The 19,377-nt window shown below is 40.5% G+C and overlaps 2 protein-coding genes across 2 annotated transcripts in view; one reads left to right on the top strand and one right to left on the bottom strand.

Annotated features, from left to right (window-relative positions):
* Positions 1-19,377, top strand: part of DNAJC27 (DnaJ heat shock protein family (Hsp40) member C27) — a 46,987-nt gene that overhangs the window by 17,146 nt on the left and 10,464 nt on the right. The window contains exons 4-5 of the mRNA XM_007191258.3: positions 7,861-8,025; positions 8,645-8,767. Coding sequence (XP_007191320.1) covers positions 7,861-8,025; positions 8,645-8,767 — 288 coding nt within the window. The remainder of the gene's footprint in view (positions 1-7,860; positions 8,026-8,644; positions 8,768-19,377) is intronic.
* LOC130709412 (exonuclease 1-like) lies at positions 15,631-18,731 on the bottom strand. The gene is made up of 2 exons (XM_057558494.1): positions 17,575-18,731; positions 15,631-17,269 (listed from the first exon to the last, which is right to left on the bottom strand). Exons 1-2 carry the CDS (start codon positions 18,427-18,429, stop codon positions 15,719-15,721), a joined length of 2,406 nt encoding a protein of 801 aa, XP_057414477.1. The 5' UTR covers positions 18,430-18,731; the 3' UTR covers positions 15,631-15,718.

Here is a 19,377-nt window from a genome sequence, read left to right on the forward strand (position 1 = left end):
ACACGCGGGCTTCAGTTGTTGTGGCATGTGGGCTCAGTAGTTGTGGCTTGTGGGCTCTAGAGCGCAGGCTCAGTAGTTGTGGTGCATGGGCTTAGTTGCTCTGTGGCATGTGGGATCTTCCCGGACCAGGGCTCAAACCCGTCCCCTGCATTGGCAGGTGGATTCTTAACCACTGTGCCACCAGGGAATCCCTTGTTTTCCATTTTTCATTTCTGTTTTCTTTTTCCTGCCTTCCTGTGGGTTACTTGAACACTTTTTTGAATTCCATTTTGATTTGTCAATAGTGTTTTTTTAATAAATTTATTTATTTTATTTATTTTATTTTTGGCTGCGTTGGGTCTTCATTGCTGCGCGCGGGCTTTCTCTAGTTGTGGCGAGTGGGGGCTACTCTTTGTTGCGGTGCGCGGGCTTCTCATTGCAGTGGCTTCTCTTGTTGTGGAGCACGGGCTCTAGGCACGCGGGCTTCAGTAGTTGCGGGTCGTGAGCTTAGTTGCTCTGCGACGTGTGGGATCTTCCTGGACCAGGGATTGAACCCATGTCCCCTGCGTTGGCAGGTGGATTCTTAACCACTGTGCTACCAGGGAAGCCCCTCTATAGTGTTTTTGAGTAAATCTTTCTGCATAGCTTTATTAGTGGATACTCTAGTTATTACACTATATAAGTTATCACAGGCTACTGGTGTTGTTACTTTAACAATTTGAGTGGAGTGTAGAAACTTTTCCTTCTTTTTTGCCCCTTTATCCTCTCCCATTTATAATTGTCTTAAATATTTTCTCTAAGTATATTAGAAGCACAACAGTGTTTAATTTTTGCTTAACTGTCAAACATAATTTAGAAAACTTAAGAGAGAAGGAAAGCATATTGTATTCACGGGTATTTTTACTTACTCTGTTCTTTCATCCTTTGTTATGTTCCAGGGTTCCTTCTTTTATCATTTCCTTTCTGTGTGGAGGACTCCTTTAGCCATTCTTTTAGTGTAGGTCTGCTGGCAACAGATTCTCTTAGTTTTCCTTGATTGAGAATGTTTTGGTTTCTCCTTTGGTCCTGGAGAATTTTTTTTTGGCAGGTTATGGGATTCTGGTTTGATAGTGTTACCAAACCAAACTTGGGTCCACTCGCCTGTGCGCAGTAAATCCAATTTTACTGACAATAGGTTGTGGTGAAGGAAAGTGCAGCAGTTATTGCAGGGCGCCAAGCAGGTAGTCCCGGACAGCTAATGCTGGAAAAAAAAAACCCCGAACTCCCCGAAGGGTTTCAGCAAAGCATTTTTAAAAGCAAGGGCGACCCCCTCCAACCCCCCACACAGGGTATGTGATCAGCTTGTGCACAAATCTCTGATTGGTTGATGGTGGGATAACAGGGCAGAATAATAGGAATTAACATTATCAATCCTTAGGCGCCAGTAGGTGTGGGGGGCTTCGTGCTCATGATCATCAAGTAATTAATTTCTTCCATTGGTGGTTTTAGCATCTGTAAAACAACTCAGGAAGTGTGCATCAGATACTATTATCTAGGTACTTCAGAGAGGAGGTACAGCAGAGGATATGGGGGAGGGGTCTGTCCTGAAAAGTCCCCATAGGGTCCTGCTTGGTTACAATTTTTCTTTTTTTTCAACACTTGAAAAATAGTGTGCTTCTTTCCTCTGGCCTCATGGTTTCTGATGAAAAATCTGCTGTCATTTGAAATGTTTTTGTCCCCCATTTTTTTTTTTTTAACATTGTCAATAATTGTTTATATGAGATCAGGTCCATTTCATCTTAAACTTAGAAATTTCTGCCGTAAAATTGTTTCAACTCTGCATTTAAGAAAGAGCAGTTTTTTAAACATTGTATTTCATGGGAAAATAGTACATATCACAGAAAACTTCCTACTTTGCTGTTTTCTCTAATTTCTCTTGAGCACCGTGCAAAATTATTTCATGTTATATGAGAATCATTTCTCCTCTTATGATAATATTCCTCTTCTCTACTTAGATTTCCTTATCATTTGTGGTTTTGAGGCCAGCTCTTGTACTCACTGAGCCTCTTAATCCCCTATAATTTCACCGCTCTCAGGGAAGAAGTGGGGTTTCTGAGGAATGGGATATTTATTGGGAAGATTAACTTATTTAGGTTCAGAGAGGTGTCATTTTTTTCTCTGACTGCTTTCATGATATTTTCCCTTTGTCTTTAATTTTTACAGGTTTAATTATGATGTCTTTTGGCATGGATTTCTTTGAGTTTTTCCTGTTTGGGGTTTTCTCAGCTTCTTGAATCTGTAGGTTTATGTCTCCTGCCAAATTTGGGAAGTTTTCATACATTGTTTCTTTAAGTACTTTTTCAGCCCCACCACGTTTCTCCTCTCCTTCCAGGACTCTGATCTTATTATAGTCTCACAGGTCCCTGAGGCTCTCTTTTTTTTCTTTTTCTTTCTTTCTTTTTTTCTTTTCTTTTCTTTCCTTTTTTTAGTTTATTTTCTCTCTGTTGTTCAGATTAGGTCATTATTATTTTGCCTTCCATTTCACTGATTCTTTCCACTGTCTCCTCCATTCTGCTCTTGAGCCCAACTATAATACTAGGCTTTTCATGTCATTCATTCTATTTTTCAGTAATTTATTTTTCTAAATTTCCACTCAGCCTTTGCTTGAGTGGGTGGGAGTGGTGAGACAGTTTTTCTGAGGTGTCAGGCTGAAGTAGAGTGGCTATCATCTTTCCTGGTCCTTCACTAAAGAGAGCAGGCTTTTGTTAGGCTTTTATTGGTCTGTACCCATTGGCATTAACAGGTTGTACTTCTGCAGCTCTAAGTTTTGGATACATGAGGCAAAAGAAAACCCAGGGAACTCACTGCTGTGTCATTCCTCAGGTCCCAAGGTACCCAGCTTGTCTGCCTTCTTCTTCCCACCTTTCAGAATCTTCTTTTTGTTTGTTTGTTTTGTTTTTTGGTTTTTTTCTTTGGTTTCTTTTGGCCATGCCATGTGGCATGCGGGCTCTTAGTTCCCCAACCAGGGATTGAACCCGTGCCCCCTGCAGTGGAAGCGTGGAGTCTTAACCACTGGACTGCCAGGGAAGTCTCTGTATGTTTTATGTATAGCGTCCAGGATTTTTACTTGTACTCAGCGGAAAGCATAGGGAAAAGCACATGTACTCCATCTTCCCACAGGAAACGTAACTTTTAATGGCTATATAATCTTCCATCTTGTGAATATACCCAAATATTTAGGTTAAATGAATTCCTTTCAAACGTGAAGCCTTACAGTGGATTAAATCAATTTTACAAGTATAGAATATTGTCAGTGAAAAAGGAATGGAGGCTCTAGGTGACCAAAGTTTGACATAGATTCTAACTACCAGAAATGCTAACATAAATCTTAGATTACACCAAAGTCATGTAGGTGGAAAGTTAGAAGACGCCTGAGAATTATGTGGTCCAGACTTCTGTCATTGTAGGATTTCTTTCTGTAGCATTCCTGATTGATGGCCATCATTCATTCACCAGATAACAGTATGTCAGTTTCTATGCTGCACACTGAAAATACACAGCCCCAGTTTTCATGACACATAATTATGTCAGAGAAGACACATGGTAAACAAAGGACAGAATGCTTGGGAGCATTTAATACCCACACCTAGCTTATCTGGAAGGTCAGGAAATCCTGTTGAAGGAAGCAACATTTAAACTGAGTCTTGATGGAGAAGTAAGAGTTATGTAGGTTGGTGGGAATCCAGGGACAATATAATACACGGGACAGCTTTGAGTGGTGCAGACTGTTAGAGTTTGGAATGAGTATCTCTAATAATAGGGTCTCACTACTTCATGAGTTAATCCTTTACAGAGTTAAAAACTCTACATTAACAACTTCTCTGTTATGAAGGCTGCCTTCCTTTGAATTTGCTACTGATTCTGGCCTTGTTTTTGAAGCAACATAGCCTGAGTCTGTGCTCCTACAAGAGAACCTTCCTAATATTTGTTAATCTGCACCTTTCCAGGTAAAACATTTTTTATTCCTGCCACAGCTAGACCAATCAGCATCCTTTGTGGCTAACCTCTAGGTAGCTGATAGGGAGCTGAGAACTGAACACAAGATTCCAGATATTGTCTAACTAGTGAAAAAGACTGAGTGTTCTGTTACTTCTATCATTAGACACTAGACTCTTATTAATGCAACCCAAAATTGCAATAGCTATTTTTTAGCAGCTCACAAAAATAGAAGTATAATTAATAGAAGCACCTTGAAATCACCACTTCTGAACTACCTTTTCTCCAGAATAGCCTTGATCTCTCCTTTTTGGTCAAGTATTTGCTGTCTGTAGCTCAAACCCTCCTATTTGACGAGACCAAAGCCATCATCTTCTTTCTAAGCCCTAAACTGACCAAAGTACACCTTTGCCCAGCACACACCTAGTGAGGCATCCACAGTCATTCTCAAGGTCCCTGGCTTCCTCAAATCCTTAGTGTCTGTCCTCCATTGAAGCTTCCATTGTCACCAGTCCATTTGACAGTTTTGCCCAAAGGGCCTGCTGAGAAAAGACAGTCTGCTTAGTGTGTCAGATAGCAATCTCGGAGGAAAGTGTCAGAGAGGGGACTCCCAAGAGAATGGTGGCCTGTATTTTACCACGAGTCTTGCTTCCACTGGTGCACACAGCTGAATTCTGGGGTTTATTGGGATGAGTTAGTGGGTCTATTAAAACTTTCTGAGGCCTGAGGGATATTAAACTAACAGCTTTCTCTAACCTACAAGCTAGAAAGTTTGCCATCTCTGCTTTAAAATTAAATAATTCCAGTTCCCTTAGCATCCTATTTAATTAAACTTCGGATGTGGCAAGTCTGCCAGGACTACAGTAGAAAGCTGTTTAGGGAGGTAAGAATAATGGAACTCTAGGGACCACTGAGGCATCAACTTTGACCTTTCCATTTTACAGAAACTAAGGCTTGAGGTAATAAAGTCACTTACTCAAGATGACAGCTAGTTGCTGAACCCAGACTTGAACTTGAGTCCCTTGAAAGAGAAATCCATTGAGCTCATTTAATTCTCTTTTTACACACAAATCTCCCTCTGAACAGCATGATCTGATTTTGGAATTCTTTCTTTTCCCTTTTGGCCTCTACTTTTGTTCTCTACTATAGCACATTCAGCCATTTGATTATACAAACACTTATACCTGCTAGGCCCAGGGGGTGACACAAAGATGATATGTTCCTTCATGTCGCTTACAGTGTAGTGGGGAAGACAGCTGGATATGCTACTAACTATGAAACTAGACAGGAAGTGACATGAGTGCTATTAGAAGTACAGAATGCTGTGGTATTCCAGGGGACAGAGAGGTTGCATTCTGTTTTGCAGGTGGAGGGGATTAGGTGGTGAGAAAGGGAGAAGAAGAAGCTACATGAAAGATACAGCATTATAGCTAGATCTTAGAAAATGAAAGATGAAGAGGTATCCATTTCCAGGTGGAGTTAAGAAGGCATAGGACAGGTTTGGGGAATGAGAGATTATCCAGTTTGAAGTACAGGGAACAGGAGGGGGATAAAGCTGGGAAGTTGGTGGAGGACTGATCAGACACTGTTAATATCAGTTAAAAGAGTTTGAACTTTGGAGGGTGGGCAGTAGGGAAACACTAAAGAATTTTTGAGCCAGGGCTTTAAAAAGATACATATGCACAATGTATAACGTTGCTAGGGAGATTGCTTAGAAGACTCTTGCAGTCATGCAGTCAAGAGATAATGTTGGCAATGAAAATGGAAAGGAAGTGACAGTGCAAGAAGCATGGCAGAGGTGGCTTCTATAGAACTGTTTGAATCTGCTGGGCAAAGGGACAGAAGAGCAGCAGAGGCTAACACCAGGCTTTCAACCTGAGTGGCTCAGCGAGGGCTGTGCTGCTTCATCACTAGAAGTTCAAGAGAAGGAAAAGTTTAGGAAGGGATGAATTGGAGGGTTTCCTGTTGTGCAGATTGAATCTGAGTTTCCAACAGGACATTCAGCTGGAAGTCTAGCACTCATTGGAAATGTGGGTCTAGAAGCGCCGATGAAAGGACTCAGCTTGGAGGTTCTCACAGTTGAAACCGCGCAAGTGGTTGATTTTGCTGAGTTGGGAGGAAGGATAACAAAGAAAGGACGAGGGCCCAGGACAGGGTTTGGAATTGTGGCAGCTGACTGGAGTGGGAGCAATGGAGAGAAGAGAGTCAGTGGAAGAGAGATCAGTTAAGAACCTGGAGAATGTGGTGTGTGGGAGCCCAGGCAGCAGGAGTTTCTAGACAGAAGGGAAAACTCTATTGTAACTCCTGCAGGAGGGCTAAGGGCCATGAGTACTGAGGGTAGAAGACACCTTCCTGGTCTTCATCACATTAAATTCGTTCCAATTTTGTTGGTTTTGATTTTAGGGGATAGCTTTCTATGTTCATATAAATTAAGAGGCACTTACATTCTTGGTCTGGGTGCCTCTTTATGCTCAGAAACATATAGACACTTCATGCCAGATGTGTGAGAGATGTTGTCATTCTTACTACATATCCAGCGTGAGTCTGAGTACTTACTGGAATTTTCTGAAAAGAACGTATAATACATGGCCTCTGTCAAGATTCTTACTGGAATTTTGGCCTGAAACCCCCAGTCTGTCAGTGTTGTTCCTTATCCGCCTAACCTGTCACGTTAGCGCCTCTACCACTTTATTGCGCCCTGTACTCCATGCTGCCTCTTCCCAGAATTGAAGATATGCCCCAGAGGTCAGTTGCCATTTTTTTTTTAAAGGAACATTTATTTATTTGTTTGTTTGTTTGTTTATTTATTTTTGGCTGCGTTGGGTCTTCGTTGCTGCACGTGGGCTTTCTCTAGTTGCGGTGAGCGGGGGCTACTCTTCGTTGCTGTGCGCGGGCTTCTCACTGCAGTGGCTTCTCTTGTTGCGGAGTACAGGCTCTAGGCATGTGCACTTCAGTTGTGGCATGCGGGCTCTAGAAACACAGGCTCAGTAGTTGTGGCACACGGGCTTAGTTGCTCCGCAGCATGTGGGATCTTCCCGGACCAGGGCTCGAACCCATGTCCCCTGCATTGGCAGGCAGATTCTTAACCACTGCACCACCAGGGAAGTCCTCAGTTGCCATTTTTAATAAGAACATCAAAGGAGGACAGTCAGAATGAAGGGAGAAGGTGCTGATACACATTGTTTTCCAGGCACTATTTAGGTGCTCTGCCTTCATTATCTCATTTAATCCTCATAATAACCCTGTGAAGTAAGTAGTGTTATCCCCATTTTACAGATGAGGAAACTGAGATGCAGAGAGGTTATGTGACTTGCCCAAGATCACACAACTAGTAAGTAAGTGTGAACTCAGATCTGACTCCAGAGCCCATGCTCTTTTCCACTGCATCACACAGACACTCAGAGTTTGGAGTTCTAGAGTTGGTATAGAGACTCAAGAGTCATAGGGAGGTTCTGCCTAGCATTCTGGGGGAAGCCAGCTTTGGGATGTGATATATAAATGGCTGTACCTACTGCTGATACTTGTGTCATTTTTTGCCTTAAGTTCTTTTTAATTATTCACTCACCTTCCTAGTTCTCCCTAAGAAGAATGCTATATAATTTGTGTTCTTTTAAAGACTTACTAACAACAATTAAAGATTGATCGCCTCTGGGGAGTGGAACTGGAGGTGAGGAGGGGTGGGGCAGGAGGCTATTAGTTCCATCACAAGTCCTTCTATACTAAGTGACTTTTTTTATTATTATTATGTTACTTTGACTTTATAAAAAGCCCTCCAAAGGCCAATAGTATAATTAGAAAACACTATGAATACACAAAAGAACACACTTTGCTAAGTCAATGACTGCGAGATATACTTTTATAAAATCATAATACGTACGTTTTGTGCACCTGTTCTTTTATGTAAAGGTTCGTAATGAGTTTTACAAGGACACACAGGGTGTGATACTGGTCTATGATGTTGGGCAGAAAGATTCCTTTGATGCCCTTGATGCATGGCTGGCAGAAATGAAGCAAGATCTTGGACCTCACGGAAACATGGAAAATATTGTATTTGCAGTGTGTGCCAACAAGGTAACTGCTTTGGAAATGGTATGCTCAACTTTCTAGGTTCATTATGGGAAGAGTGTGGCTGGGTTTTGGGGAATAAATAAAAAGACAAAAATTCTGCAATCTGAAATATGGGAATCAACAGCTTTTCAAAACAAAGGTCCCTAAAACAAAAACAATTAAAAAATAAAACCTGGCGTATCAGGATTTTTATCCATTTTTTTTCACTGGTGCCACACTTGGGGAGGATACTGGTGACTGAGCAGGAGAGGTGGAGCCTAATAATAACACTCTGACCTGATTGGAGGAGGGGAAATGTGGACTGTGGAAAGGTGTGCAGGGCAGACCATGGCCCTCAGATGTGGCAGGTGTGATGAAGCCAGCTTTCACAGAGGTGAGCAGCAGCAGTGTTCTCAAGGGAGAATGCTGGTACCAGGCATTTGTTGTTTTGCCACAGAAAATCAGTCCACATTAAATGTAAGTAATTTTTTAATCTTTTTGTTCCTGATAATTTTATATGCTAATGCTGGGGTTCACTTAAGAGTTTTTGCCTCAGCAAAGGATTGACAGAGACCTACTGGGCCTATTGTAGTGGGACAAGGTTGGAATCTTCTCTCCCCCTGCCCCCAACTTTTAATTTCAGATCGACTGTGCTAAGCACCGCTGTGTTGATGAAAGTGAAGGACGTCTTTGGGCTGAAAGCAAAGGGTTCCTGTACTTCGAAACTTCGGCTCAAACTGGAGAAGGAATCAGTGAGATGTTCCAGGTAACCTAGCATTTTATTGTTTTAGAGTTTGTGTCAAGGCTGACCATACCAGATTTTAGTGTAAATTATGAGAAGCAAAAGAGTAATAGGGATTTCTCATTAGAATAAGCTCTTTCTTTTCAGAAGCTAGTAAGAAAGAAAGAATGGGAGAGAGAGGGAGAGAATGAGTGTGTATGTATGTGTGATATTTGTCTGCTGTCTGTTTTAGACCAGATCTGGCTGCTCATCAGAATTACCTGAGGAAATTCTTCAAAATACAAATTGCTGGGCTCCAGACCTACCGGAAGCTTAATGTTTTGATGGAGCTGAGGAATCTGTATTTTGAAAAATCTCTCTAGGTGATCCTGATGATCATCAAGTTTAACAACACTTATTATATACTTACTTAAATGGGACAAAGATTTTCTTTAAAACCACCTTTGGTTACATTTGTATGCATAATCAAATGAAGGCATTACTTTGGCAAAATTGCCTTGCCATAGCTAATATAATCCTATATCGTAGCCCATGGGGGTACAGTTAGAGACCAGGAGACTCATTGCAGAATCCAGCCAATCATACGTAAAAGTTCGGTCTCACCGATCACGTAGGCAATAGAAGGATGGACTAACATGGCAACCTGAATAGATGGTCATTTTTTAGAATTTACTAATCTAGAATAATTTTAAGGGGGGGAGACTACCTAAACAACATATTATAGTCAACTCTTTTTTTTTTTAATTTTTTTTCTTTTTTAAAAAAAATTAACTAATTTTTGGCTGCGTTGGGTCTTTGTTGCTACATGCGGGCTTTCTCTAGTTGTGGTGAGCAGGGACTACTCCTTGAGGTGCTTGGGCTTCTTATTGCGGTAGCTTCTCTTGTTGTGGAGCACGGGCTCTAGGCATGCGGGCTTCAGTAGTTGTGGCTTGTGGGCTCTAGAGCGCAGGCTCAGTAGTGGCGCAGGGGCTTAGTTGCTCCATAGCATGTGGGATCTTCCCGGACCAGGGCTCGAACCCATGTCCCCTACATTGGCAGGCAGATTCTTTTTTTTTTTAGGTAAGAAGTGGATTTAATTAATTAATTTATTTATTTATTTATTTTTGGGCTGCGTTGGGTCTTCGTCGCTGTGCGCAGGCTTCCTCTAGTTGTGGCAAGTGGGGGCTACTCTTCGTTGTGGTGCGTGGGCTTCTCATTGTGGTGGCTTCTCTTGTTGCAGAGCATGGGCTCTAGGTGTGCAGGCTTCAGTAGTTGCAGCACGCGGGTTCAGTAATTGTGGCACGTGGGCACTAGAGCGCATGGGCTTCAGTAGTTGCTGCACGTGGGCTCAGTAGTTGCGGCTCGCGGGCTCTAGGGCGTGCGGGCTTCAGTAGTTGTGGCTCACGGGCTCTAGAGTGCAGGCTCAGTAGTTGTGGCGCACAGGCTTAGTTGCTCCACAACATGTGGGATATTCCCAGACCAGGGATCGAACCCATGTCCCCTGCATTGGCAGGCGTATTCTTAACCACTGCACCACCAGGGAAGTCCTAAAGTAGATTTATTTAGAGAGAAACACTCTCCACAGACAGAGCGTGGGCCATCTCAGAAGGTGAGAAAGGCTGGCAGGCAGATTCTTAACCACTACGCCACCAGGGAAGTCCAGTCAACTCTTAATTATAGATACATTTGAAAGTAAGTGGTGGCATGAATAATGCATTTTTTCTTATGAATATATCTGATATTTTGGGAATTTTTAGCATTTCAGATAATGTAGCTATACTATAACGAGTTGTTCTTAATTATCAAGTGGGATTTTATTTAATCTTTTGTACTGAATTTTCTTCTAACAAGATGTCACCCCTCCTACTAGAAGACAGGTTTTATCCTTGGCTGACAGGCTGAATTGGGCATCAGTAGCGTCTATTTCAAGACCAAATAAGGTTGATATTGGTTTGCCACTTTTCTATTCTTTTGAATACATAGACTATATAGGTACATAGTTTGTACCTATATGTATGCAATCATGATACTTAACCATTTAAATTAAATTAACCAATTAAACTTCTGGAGAAGTTTACATGCTTCATCTCATATCAGACTCTTAACAACGTGTGGCAGGTATTGTTCTCATTTCAGATATGAGGACATCTAAGAGTAGTAGTGATTTGTCCAAGAGGTATAAATAACTGTTAGAGATTAAATTTCTTTCAGCACTTTGAAGATACTGGTTCATTCTCTTCTGGCCTCTATTGTGTCCCATGAGATGTTAGCACCTGTGCTTACTCTTATTCCTTTATATATAATGTGTCCTTTTTTTCCTCCAGCTACTTTCAAGAGTTTATCTTTGATTTTCAGCAGTTGTGCTATGTGCCTAGGTGTGGTTCTCTTTATATTTATCTTACTTGGGGTTTGTTGATTTTCTTGGATTGGTAAGCAGGTGTTTTTCATCAAATTTGGGAAATTTTTTTTTAAACCATTATTTCTTCCAATTTTTTTTTAAATGGCTTAATAAATTATAAGGCCAACATTTTACTTTATGATATGGATAGCCTAGTAAGTTACATTATAAGCAAACTCTGTCATAAAATACACCACCCAGGAAATAAAACTTTGCCAGCAATTCCCAGAATCTGTTCCACGTGCTTTGTTTTAATATCAACGTCCAACCACCCCACCCCCGTAACCACCACCCTAAATTTTATAGTTATCACTTCTTTATATTTCTCTATTGTTTAATCACCAGAATGTGCATCCCTAAATAATCTAGTTTAGTTCTGTCCTTTTTTTAATATGGAATTTTCCTCTCCATCCCCTTCCTTACAATTTATCTGTTGAGAATCCAAGGGCATTTAACCTGCAGTTTCTTGCAGACTGGATTTTGCTAATTGCACACTCATATTGCAGTCCCACATGTTCCTCTGTCCTCTGTATTTCCTGCAATTCGGCAGCTGGATCCAGAGGAATGATCAGACTCATCTCCAATCCCTTGGCAAGACTACAGAGGATGCTGAGTTCTTTCATTATGAGACATAAAATGTCTGGTTATGATGTTAATAGCAGCTGATGCTCAAAGCCTAAATCCATTAACCCACTGGGGGTTGCAAAACGGTGATATTATCTCTTTTTCATTATTAGAACAGTAAAAAGAGAATCTTGTTTTATTACCCATTGGTACAGTACAGACAGGGAAAATGCCTGATATTTCTCCTTTTATTTTCCCATAGTCAAGATAATGAATTGATATTCCATCATCCTCTGAAGGTGACCAATTTTTTAAAAATATGTTTATGATGGGTTCCAGTAAACAATTATTATCTTTTCAAGATCAAATTCTCCCATGTTTGCACAGTGGGGGCCTCTTCAGGTGTCTCCTTAATCATTTTGAAATTACATTAGTAGTCAGTAAAGGCTTCTGTTTCAACAAGATATCCCAGGCTTGTCTTTTACACTTCCTTTCCAGACTATTTTTCCAAGAAGCTCTCATTTCTTTCGGTGAAAAATGGTATTTTAAGACTACAAGCTGAGTGATAGGGATGCTCATTGGTACTGGATTGGCTAATTATTTTCTCTGGGTCTCTTCAGTGTGTATATACGTGTATATACATGTATATATATAGTATGTGTGTATATACATTCATAAGTCTCTATCAGTACTCCCAACCCAAGTTTATAACTACATTTAAAAAAAATTAACCTGTTCTGTATTTTATCTGTATCTCCTTTCTCTAGACATTAAGAATCCTTGTTCTCAAGAAAATTGGGGATGAATTAAAATATCCCATAAATATTCATTTATTCTATCCCACATTATATACACAATGGTCCTAAAATAACAATATCAGACTACTACTATGAGCTAAACCAAATGTTTTGCATATGGTCTCTCCTCTGTAGTTGTACTACCTGTGTCATCTGGACATACAGCCATTGCATATCATACTCTCCCTTTTAGCTCTCAAATTTTTTTTTTTTTAAAGCAGAATCTGAATCAGTTGGTTTGGGACTGGGCCTAAGATTCTGCATTTTTTTTTAACCTTTATTTATTTATTTATTTATTTATTTATTTATGGCTGTGTTGGGTCTTCATTTCTGTGCGAGGGCTTTCTCTAGTTGTGGCAAGCGGAGGGCCACTCTTCATCGCGGTGCGCGGGCCTCTCACTGTCGTGGCCTCTCCCGTTGCGGAGCACAGGCTCCAGACGCGCAGGCTCAGTAGTTGTGGCTCACGGGCCCAGCTGCTCCGCGGCATGTGGGATCTTCCCGGACCGGGGCACAAACCCGTGTCCCCTGCATTGGCAGGCGGATTCTTAACCACTGCGCCACCAGGGAAGCCCTCAAATTTTTAATTGTACAAGTCACTATGTTTGATGGTCACCACCAACCTTTATGGTGCTGTTTCTCTATTTTAGTTATTTTCTAATTCCTCAGGAAGAGCTTAGCGAGCAGTATTTTCCAAATTCTTGTTCGATGGATAAGTTTGTGCCCTTTATAATTGAAAGTCGATTTTGTTGAACATAAAAGCCTTTGCTTACATTTTCCCTTGAGTATCTTTAACACGTTACTCCATTTTCTTCAGGTATAAAGAATAATTGTGGAAAAGTCTGATGATCATCTTTTTTTTTTCTTTCATGTCACTTGCTGTTCTTGCCTACCCAGAGGATTTTTCCTTTCTTTAAAGTAACTTGTTGTCATTTATGACTTGGTGTTGGCAGTTTTGGATCAATAATCTTGGGTATAATAGTGCATTTAAAAAATATTGTTTCAAATCTTTTAAAAATTAACAAAGTTTTCTGAAAATAGGAGTTTTTTTCTTCAGAGACTCCTATTATCTGTATATTGGACCTTCTGCCTCATCTTCAACATCTGTCACTTCCTAATCTTTTAAAGTGTTTTTTTCCATTTTTTTTTTTGATTTTTACCTATTTCTTTTAAGGCATCATCTATCTGTATGTTTATTTGTTTGTGTTCCTTCTAGTTTAGGCTTAATTTCCAAAATTTTTTTCTAATCTTTTCCTGAGCTTATCTTTTTTTTTTTCTTCTGAGTTTTTCCAATTCTAAATTTCCTTCGTATCCTACACTATTTTCTTAATAATATCTAGCACATTTTGAAATAGACTGGTTTTGATCTGCTCTGGGGACCTTTCTGGTAGATTTTCATTATTTGTAAAAAATGCTATTCTGCTCTTGACTCTTTTAAATCGATTTTGTAAGGGATTGATCTAAAAACTTTTCTGTGGTTTCTTTTTAAGTAAAAATAATTTTCTTTAACTTTGAGGAGGCATGGGTCATGGGAGCTTCTCAAACCTCAGCTGTTTTGTCATTGTTGGTTTTTTTGTTTTTGTTTTTGTTTTCAGTGTTCAAAATCAAAAACAGTATTCTGCTGAGATTTCTTGGTCAACAATTCCTCCCTTCACTGTATTTAACCTTATCTTCCTTTGTGTCTGTTGTCACTCTCCTGCTCAGTTTTGGTTTTACAGCCAGCAGTGTCTCTTCTGTGGAGCCTTGACAAATACGGCAAATCATTTCAAAAGTTCATATGGACTACGTTGCTTCATTCCTTCAGACATTACTGCAGGTCTCCTGCACTCACTCACCACTGGAATGCTCAAAGCCTCTCCCAGTTTCAAATGGCTGTTTGCAACTTGGCCTGCTATGTGTTTCAATAATCATTCTATGTAAGTTCTGTTCTCAGGTCCATTAGATGCCCTATTGCCATCCTCTACTTCTCCCAAATAGATGCCAGTACCACTTTGTAGTCTTGTGGCTTTTGGTAGCTTGTCTTCACCCACTTATATTTCAGGATTTAAGTATATGATGCCATCTAAATTTGTTGTAATGTTGTTCATTAGTATTTTGACTTTGCTATCCAGTTGCTGCTATGCGGCGGTTCGGAGATTGACAAATTACAACACTGCTGCCATCTTCCCTTTCTTAATTTGTTCTATAACAGGAAACATTCACAGAAAGTTCAAATTTGCTTTTGTTCTTTGTATTTGGTCTTTTCCAGATTTTTTTTAAAATTTTTGTCTCCTTTTAACATTTTTATGCTGTTTCTTACAATGTTATGTTTTTTGTTCCACTCTGACCTCCTCAACTAAGTCTCATTTAAAAATTAAAATGCTCTGGATCCCTTTCCTTTATCCTCTATATCTCAGACACTTTTACAATTCCTTTACTTCCTGTCAGATTGTCACTTACTTCACTTCCTTACTTCAGATCTTCACTTGCATAGCTGGTTTTCTTTCCAAGAATCTATTCCTTTGCAGAGTATGTACACATCATAGACCCTGCAGATTTAGTATTTTACATTGCACCTAGGACACTAGTTTTAAATATACGTTAAGGAATTTTTAGCCCACACTTCAAAAAAGACATATAGGAGAAACAGGCTATTTTGAAGTTTAAGAATATTAATGATATAAGAAGTAGTTCCTTTCATATGATGCTGAAACCAACTTTCTTTTACTGTCAATCTGTAACCCAGCCAAACTCTTCAGGGAAAACAGAGCACTGCCCCATTTATGCAATGATCTTTAACCCTTCCAACTACCCCTCCCATCCCAGCAACTGTATTTCCAATTCAACCCTGAAAGACAGACAGGAAAGGCAGGTGAAAAAACCATAGCTCGAAGAAACACAGTAATTTCCTCTAGTATAAAATGACCACAGAATTGTGGTTTTCCATTTACCATCCTTGTACTTGACAACATTACAGAAATCTTTAGAGTAGATTTTTGTAAGTTCCAAGGGACTTGCTCAATTAACATTAAAACTTCGAAAACGTGTCAAAACCAAATTTCTCTAGTTAGCTTCTTATGAAAATATAAAAAGCTGAACAAAAACAGTTACATAGTTAATATACAAAATGTACTCTATTTAAAAATAAATAGCATAGATCTAAGAACAAATCTTTCATACTGATAACTGCATCATTCTCAAACAGGATATGAAATTGATAGAGATTCTCTTGCAGGCAATAGCCTCCCCAGCTGCCTGTGTTTATTGGAATATTGCTCTCTGAACACACATACAGTCAGAATTGTTAAATATATCCTCTTCTTCTGGAGTTAGTTGGATGTTATCTTTGACTGGAGACAGGGGATCTGGCTTCTTACAAGAAGGAAGCTTCTCAGAATCTTTTTTAAACACAAAATTTTTCCAGAGTTCATTGATTTTTATCTGCAATCCTGGCTTGTTCTCGGCATTATGATGATTTCTCTTATGGATGCTTGATGGCTTCTTGCTCAGCCCACTGACTCTGGCAGGTACTGAAGGTTTGATCTTGGTTGTAGAAAGATTGTCCACAGAACTAGATTTATACAGCCCAGGAACCTCTGAATCTAAATCCTCACTAGAAGGCTGAGAAAGTTTTGATGTATTTAAATTGTGTGGTGATAAGTCCATGCTTTCCTGAGACTGTGAAGACCAATCCACTTCATGTAAGGGATGAGATCCATCACTTGACTCATCACTCTTTAACTGAGATACATCAGACGGCTCATTATTCTCAGGCAGAGAGATGGGAGAATCACTCTTTCTAAGGAACTGCTGCAATGCTGTGCTTGGAGAGGGGCTTGGTGTTCTTGAAAAATCTCCAAGACTTCCAGACCAACTGAAACAACTTCTTAGTGTACCCAAGGTGGGTGGTGAGATGGTCCTCGTGAATCTGCTGGTCTTAAAAGACTGAGACTCTTCAGCAATCACAGTCACATCATCTGGAATATGCTCACTTGAATTATGTGCTACACTGATATCTAACAACTTCTTGCCATCTAGACAATCTGATTCATTTACAGTGGTTTCTTTATCTGTGACAGCAGTTTCATCTAGAGACTGGCTGCTTGCTTTCTTTGATATACAGTCAGCAGAATCCAGAGAATTGGAAAAAAACCTGCTTCTGGTTCCTGGAACCACAACTGCACCACTTTCTTCATTTTTTCTCTGTAAAAATGTTGCAAATTTGTTTCTTGTCCTAGGTGGTGTGCTTAAGCTTTTTTTAACAGTAGTTCCATCTACCAGGTCAGGCATAAACCGTTCAGAAGAGTTCAATAATTTATTACCTTCACAACTATTTTTCTTGATCTTCTTTGTAAAGGAAGTAGAATACTGACCCAATAGATCATCTTCTGATAGCTCTTCACTTCTTGGTCTTTTTGCAATGGATGACATCCTTGGAAGATTTAACCCTTTAGTACTAATCGCTAGTTCAATGCCCACAGTACTTGGATTTTCCTTCACCTTTGTAGCATCTGAAACAATGTCCAGCTCAAGTCTAGGGCAATAGTTCTTATGCCAAATGCTATTAATATTAGATGACTTTTGACATGTTTTGTCAGTCCAACTATGACTTCTTGATTGCGCAGGCACGGCAGTGTCTGGATTGTAGTCATCAATCTGTTCGAAAGTATTTATATCTTTATTTCCAAGTGCTATTTGAAGAGCTATAGAATCATCAACATATCGCCCAGCATAGCTTCGTGTTTCAGGATCAATGTCATCTTCATAGGCATTCAAGGGGATGAGTTTCCTTTTGATGGGATCAAAAACTAGCTGATAGGGCTTCCCTGGTGGTGCAGTGGTTGAGAATCTGCCTGCCAATGCAGGGGACATGGGTTCGAGCCCTGGTCTGGGAAGATCCCACATGCCGCGGAGCAACTGGGCCCATGAGCCACAATTACTGAGCCTGCGCATCTGGAGCCTGTGCTCCACAACAAGAGAGGCCGCGATAGTGAGAGGCCCGCGCACCGCGATGAAGAGTGGCCCCCGCTTGCCACAACTAGAGAAAGCCCTCACACAGAAACGAAGACCCAACACAGCCATAAATAAAAATAAATAAATTTAAAAAAAAAAACAACTAGCTGATAGAGGAAGGTATTATTGGCCCAAATAAATCCTTTGATGTCATCTTCTGGTACTGTTATATTCATCTTGAGATAATGTCCAATTTTCTTGATAACCTTTAAAATATCTGGATTGTTGGCTAGTCTCAGTACTTTGCAGGCCTTGGCTAATCCAGTCCCACGCAGCGATGAGAGATAGTCACAGCCTGAAAGAATGCACATATAACGGAACTTCTCTTCTGTGAACACATCCCCAAGCTGTTTGCACATTCCTAGCCGAGCCTGATCAACTTCTAGTCCATTTCCAAACTGGTCCATTTTTAAAATAACCTTTTTACAGCCAAAAGCGAGGAGGTCAGAGTCTTCTGTAATTACAGCCTGTACAATACCAGCCTTAAGATAGGCCAACTGTGCATCTGCTTCATATGCAGCCACAAGACAATCTACTCCCTGAGACCGAGCAGCCTTAATTACGTTGTGGGCCATAGCGCGTGTGATACTCATAGAACGGGTGAAACATTCTCTGGCTTCTGAAACCTTCCCCTCACGAAGAAGCTGCTTTCCCTTAAGAAGATTGGCTTGTCTTCTTTCTCTTCTAGACTTCTCCACTTCCTTCTTAGAAGGTAAAGTACATCCATCAAATACCAGGATAGGCTTGATCCCATGAGATAGTAACATATTTACAAATTTCATACAAAATCCTACATACTTATCGGTAGGTTCACCTTTGGCTAGTTTTTCAGCACAAGCAACAGCTCCTTTGTGAAGCCAGCAGTATGTATCCACAGCTACTACCTGCCCTTTATACTTCCTCATGTGGACAGGTTCAGAAGCTTCTTTGATAAATTGCAGTAATCCTTGTATCCCCATAGTGCCAAGTTAAATTTTTTTCTAAGTTAGGTAAATATTCTCGAATAAATGTTTCCTCTTCAGCACAATGAGAACGATGGGGGGCCTTAGGCACAAAGCATCCTCAGGAGACCGCCCGCAGCACCAAGTAGTAGTGACAGCACAATGTCACCGCTCCATCCCGTCTCACAGGGATTGGCAGGGCGGCCCACAAGCCCTTTCCAGGAGACATGTTCCTTTGGCCTCGTGCTCTGCACAGCCCGCTCCGCTCGCTTCCCGGGGAGGTCCCCCGCCGTCCGTCCGAGGGCAGCCCAGTGAGGGCTCAGAAGCCTATCCCCATGGCCCCCACTCGCCTGGGCCGGAGCACGCTAGGCGGCTGCGGGGAACTCAAGGGGCAGGGGCGCAGGGACGCAGCTGTGCACCAGCGGCCAGACCTTTCAATTTCTTCCAATTTTTTTTTGGCCCTATTCTCACTCTCTTTTCCTTCTGGGACTCCAATTATGTATATATTAGACCATTTTATTTTTTCCCATAGTCCTTGAGACTGTTCATTTTTCTTCCATTTTCCTCTGTTTTTCAGATTGCATAGTCTCTATTGATCTGATTTCAATCTGCTGTTAAATCTACCAAGTCAGGTTTTCAATTCACTACTTTTCAGTTGTAGAATTTGCATTTGGTTCTTTTGTGTAGTTCCAGTTCTTTGCTGAGATTCTCTGTTTACTCATTTTGAACATATTTTTCTTTATCTCTTTGAAATAGTTATAATAGCAGCTTTACAGTCTTTGTCCAATATCTGAACCATCTTGGGTTCAGTTTCTATGGACTGCTTTTTTCTTGACTATGGATCACATTTTTGTTTCTTTGTATGAGTAGTGATTTTTGATTTAACACCAGACATTGTAGACAATACATTATAGAGACTCTAGATTTGTTTATTTTCCTCAGAAGAATGTTGGTTCTTGTTTCAGC

This window comes from Balaenoptera acutorostrata, chromosome 12, assembly GCF_949987535.1.
Source record: "Balaenoptera acutorostrata chromosome 12, mBalAcu1.1, whole genome shotgun sequence".
Taxonomy (NCBI): domain Eukaryota; kingdom Metazoa; phylum Chordata; class Mammalia; order Artiodactyla; family Balaenopteridae; genus Balaenoptera; species Balaenoptera acutorostrata.

Excerpts from the sequence above, each read along its gene's own strand:
- LOC130709412 (XM_057558494.1), bottom strand. The coding sequence starts at position 18,429 with ATGGGGATACAAGGATTACTGCAATTTATCAAAGAAGCTTCTGAACCT. Across the intron at positions 17,270-17,574 it reads ATACCTTCCTCTATCAGCTA|CTAGTTTTTGATCCCATCAA; the intron begins GTTGTTTTTTTT and ends AAGCCCTATCAG.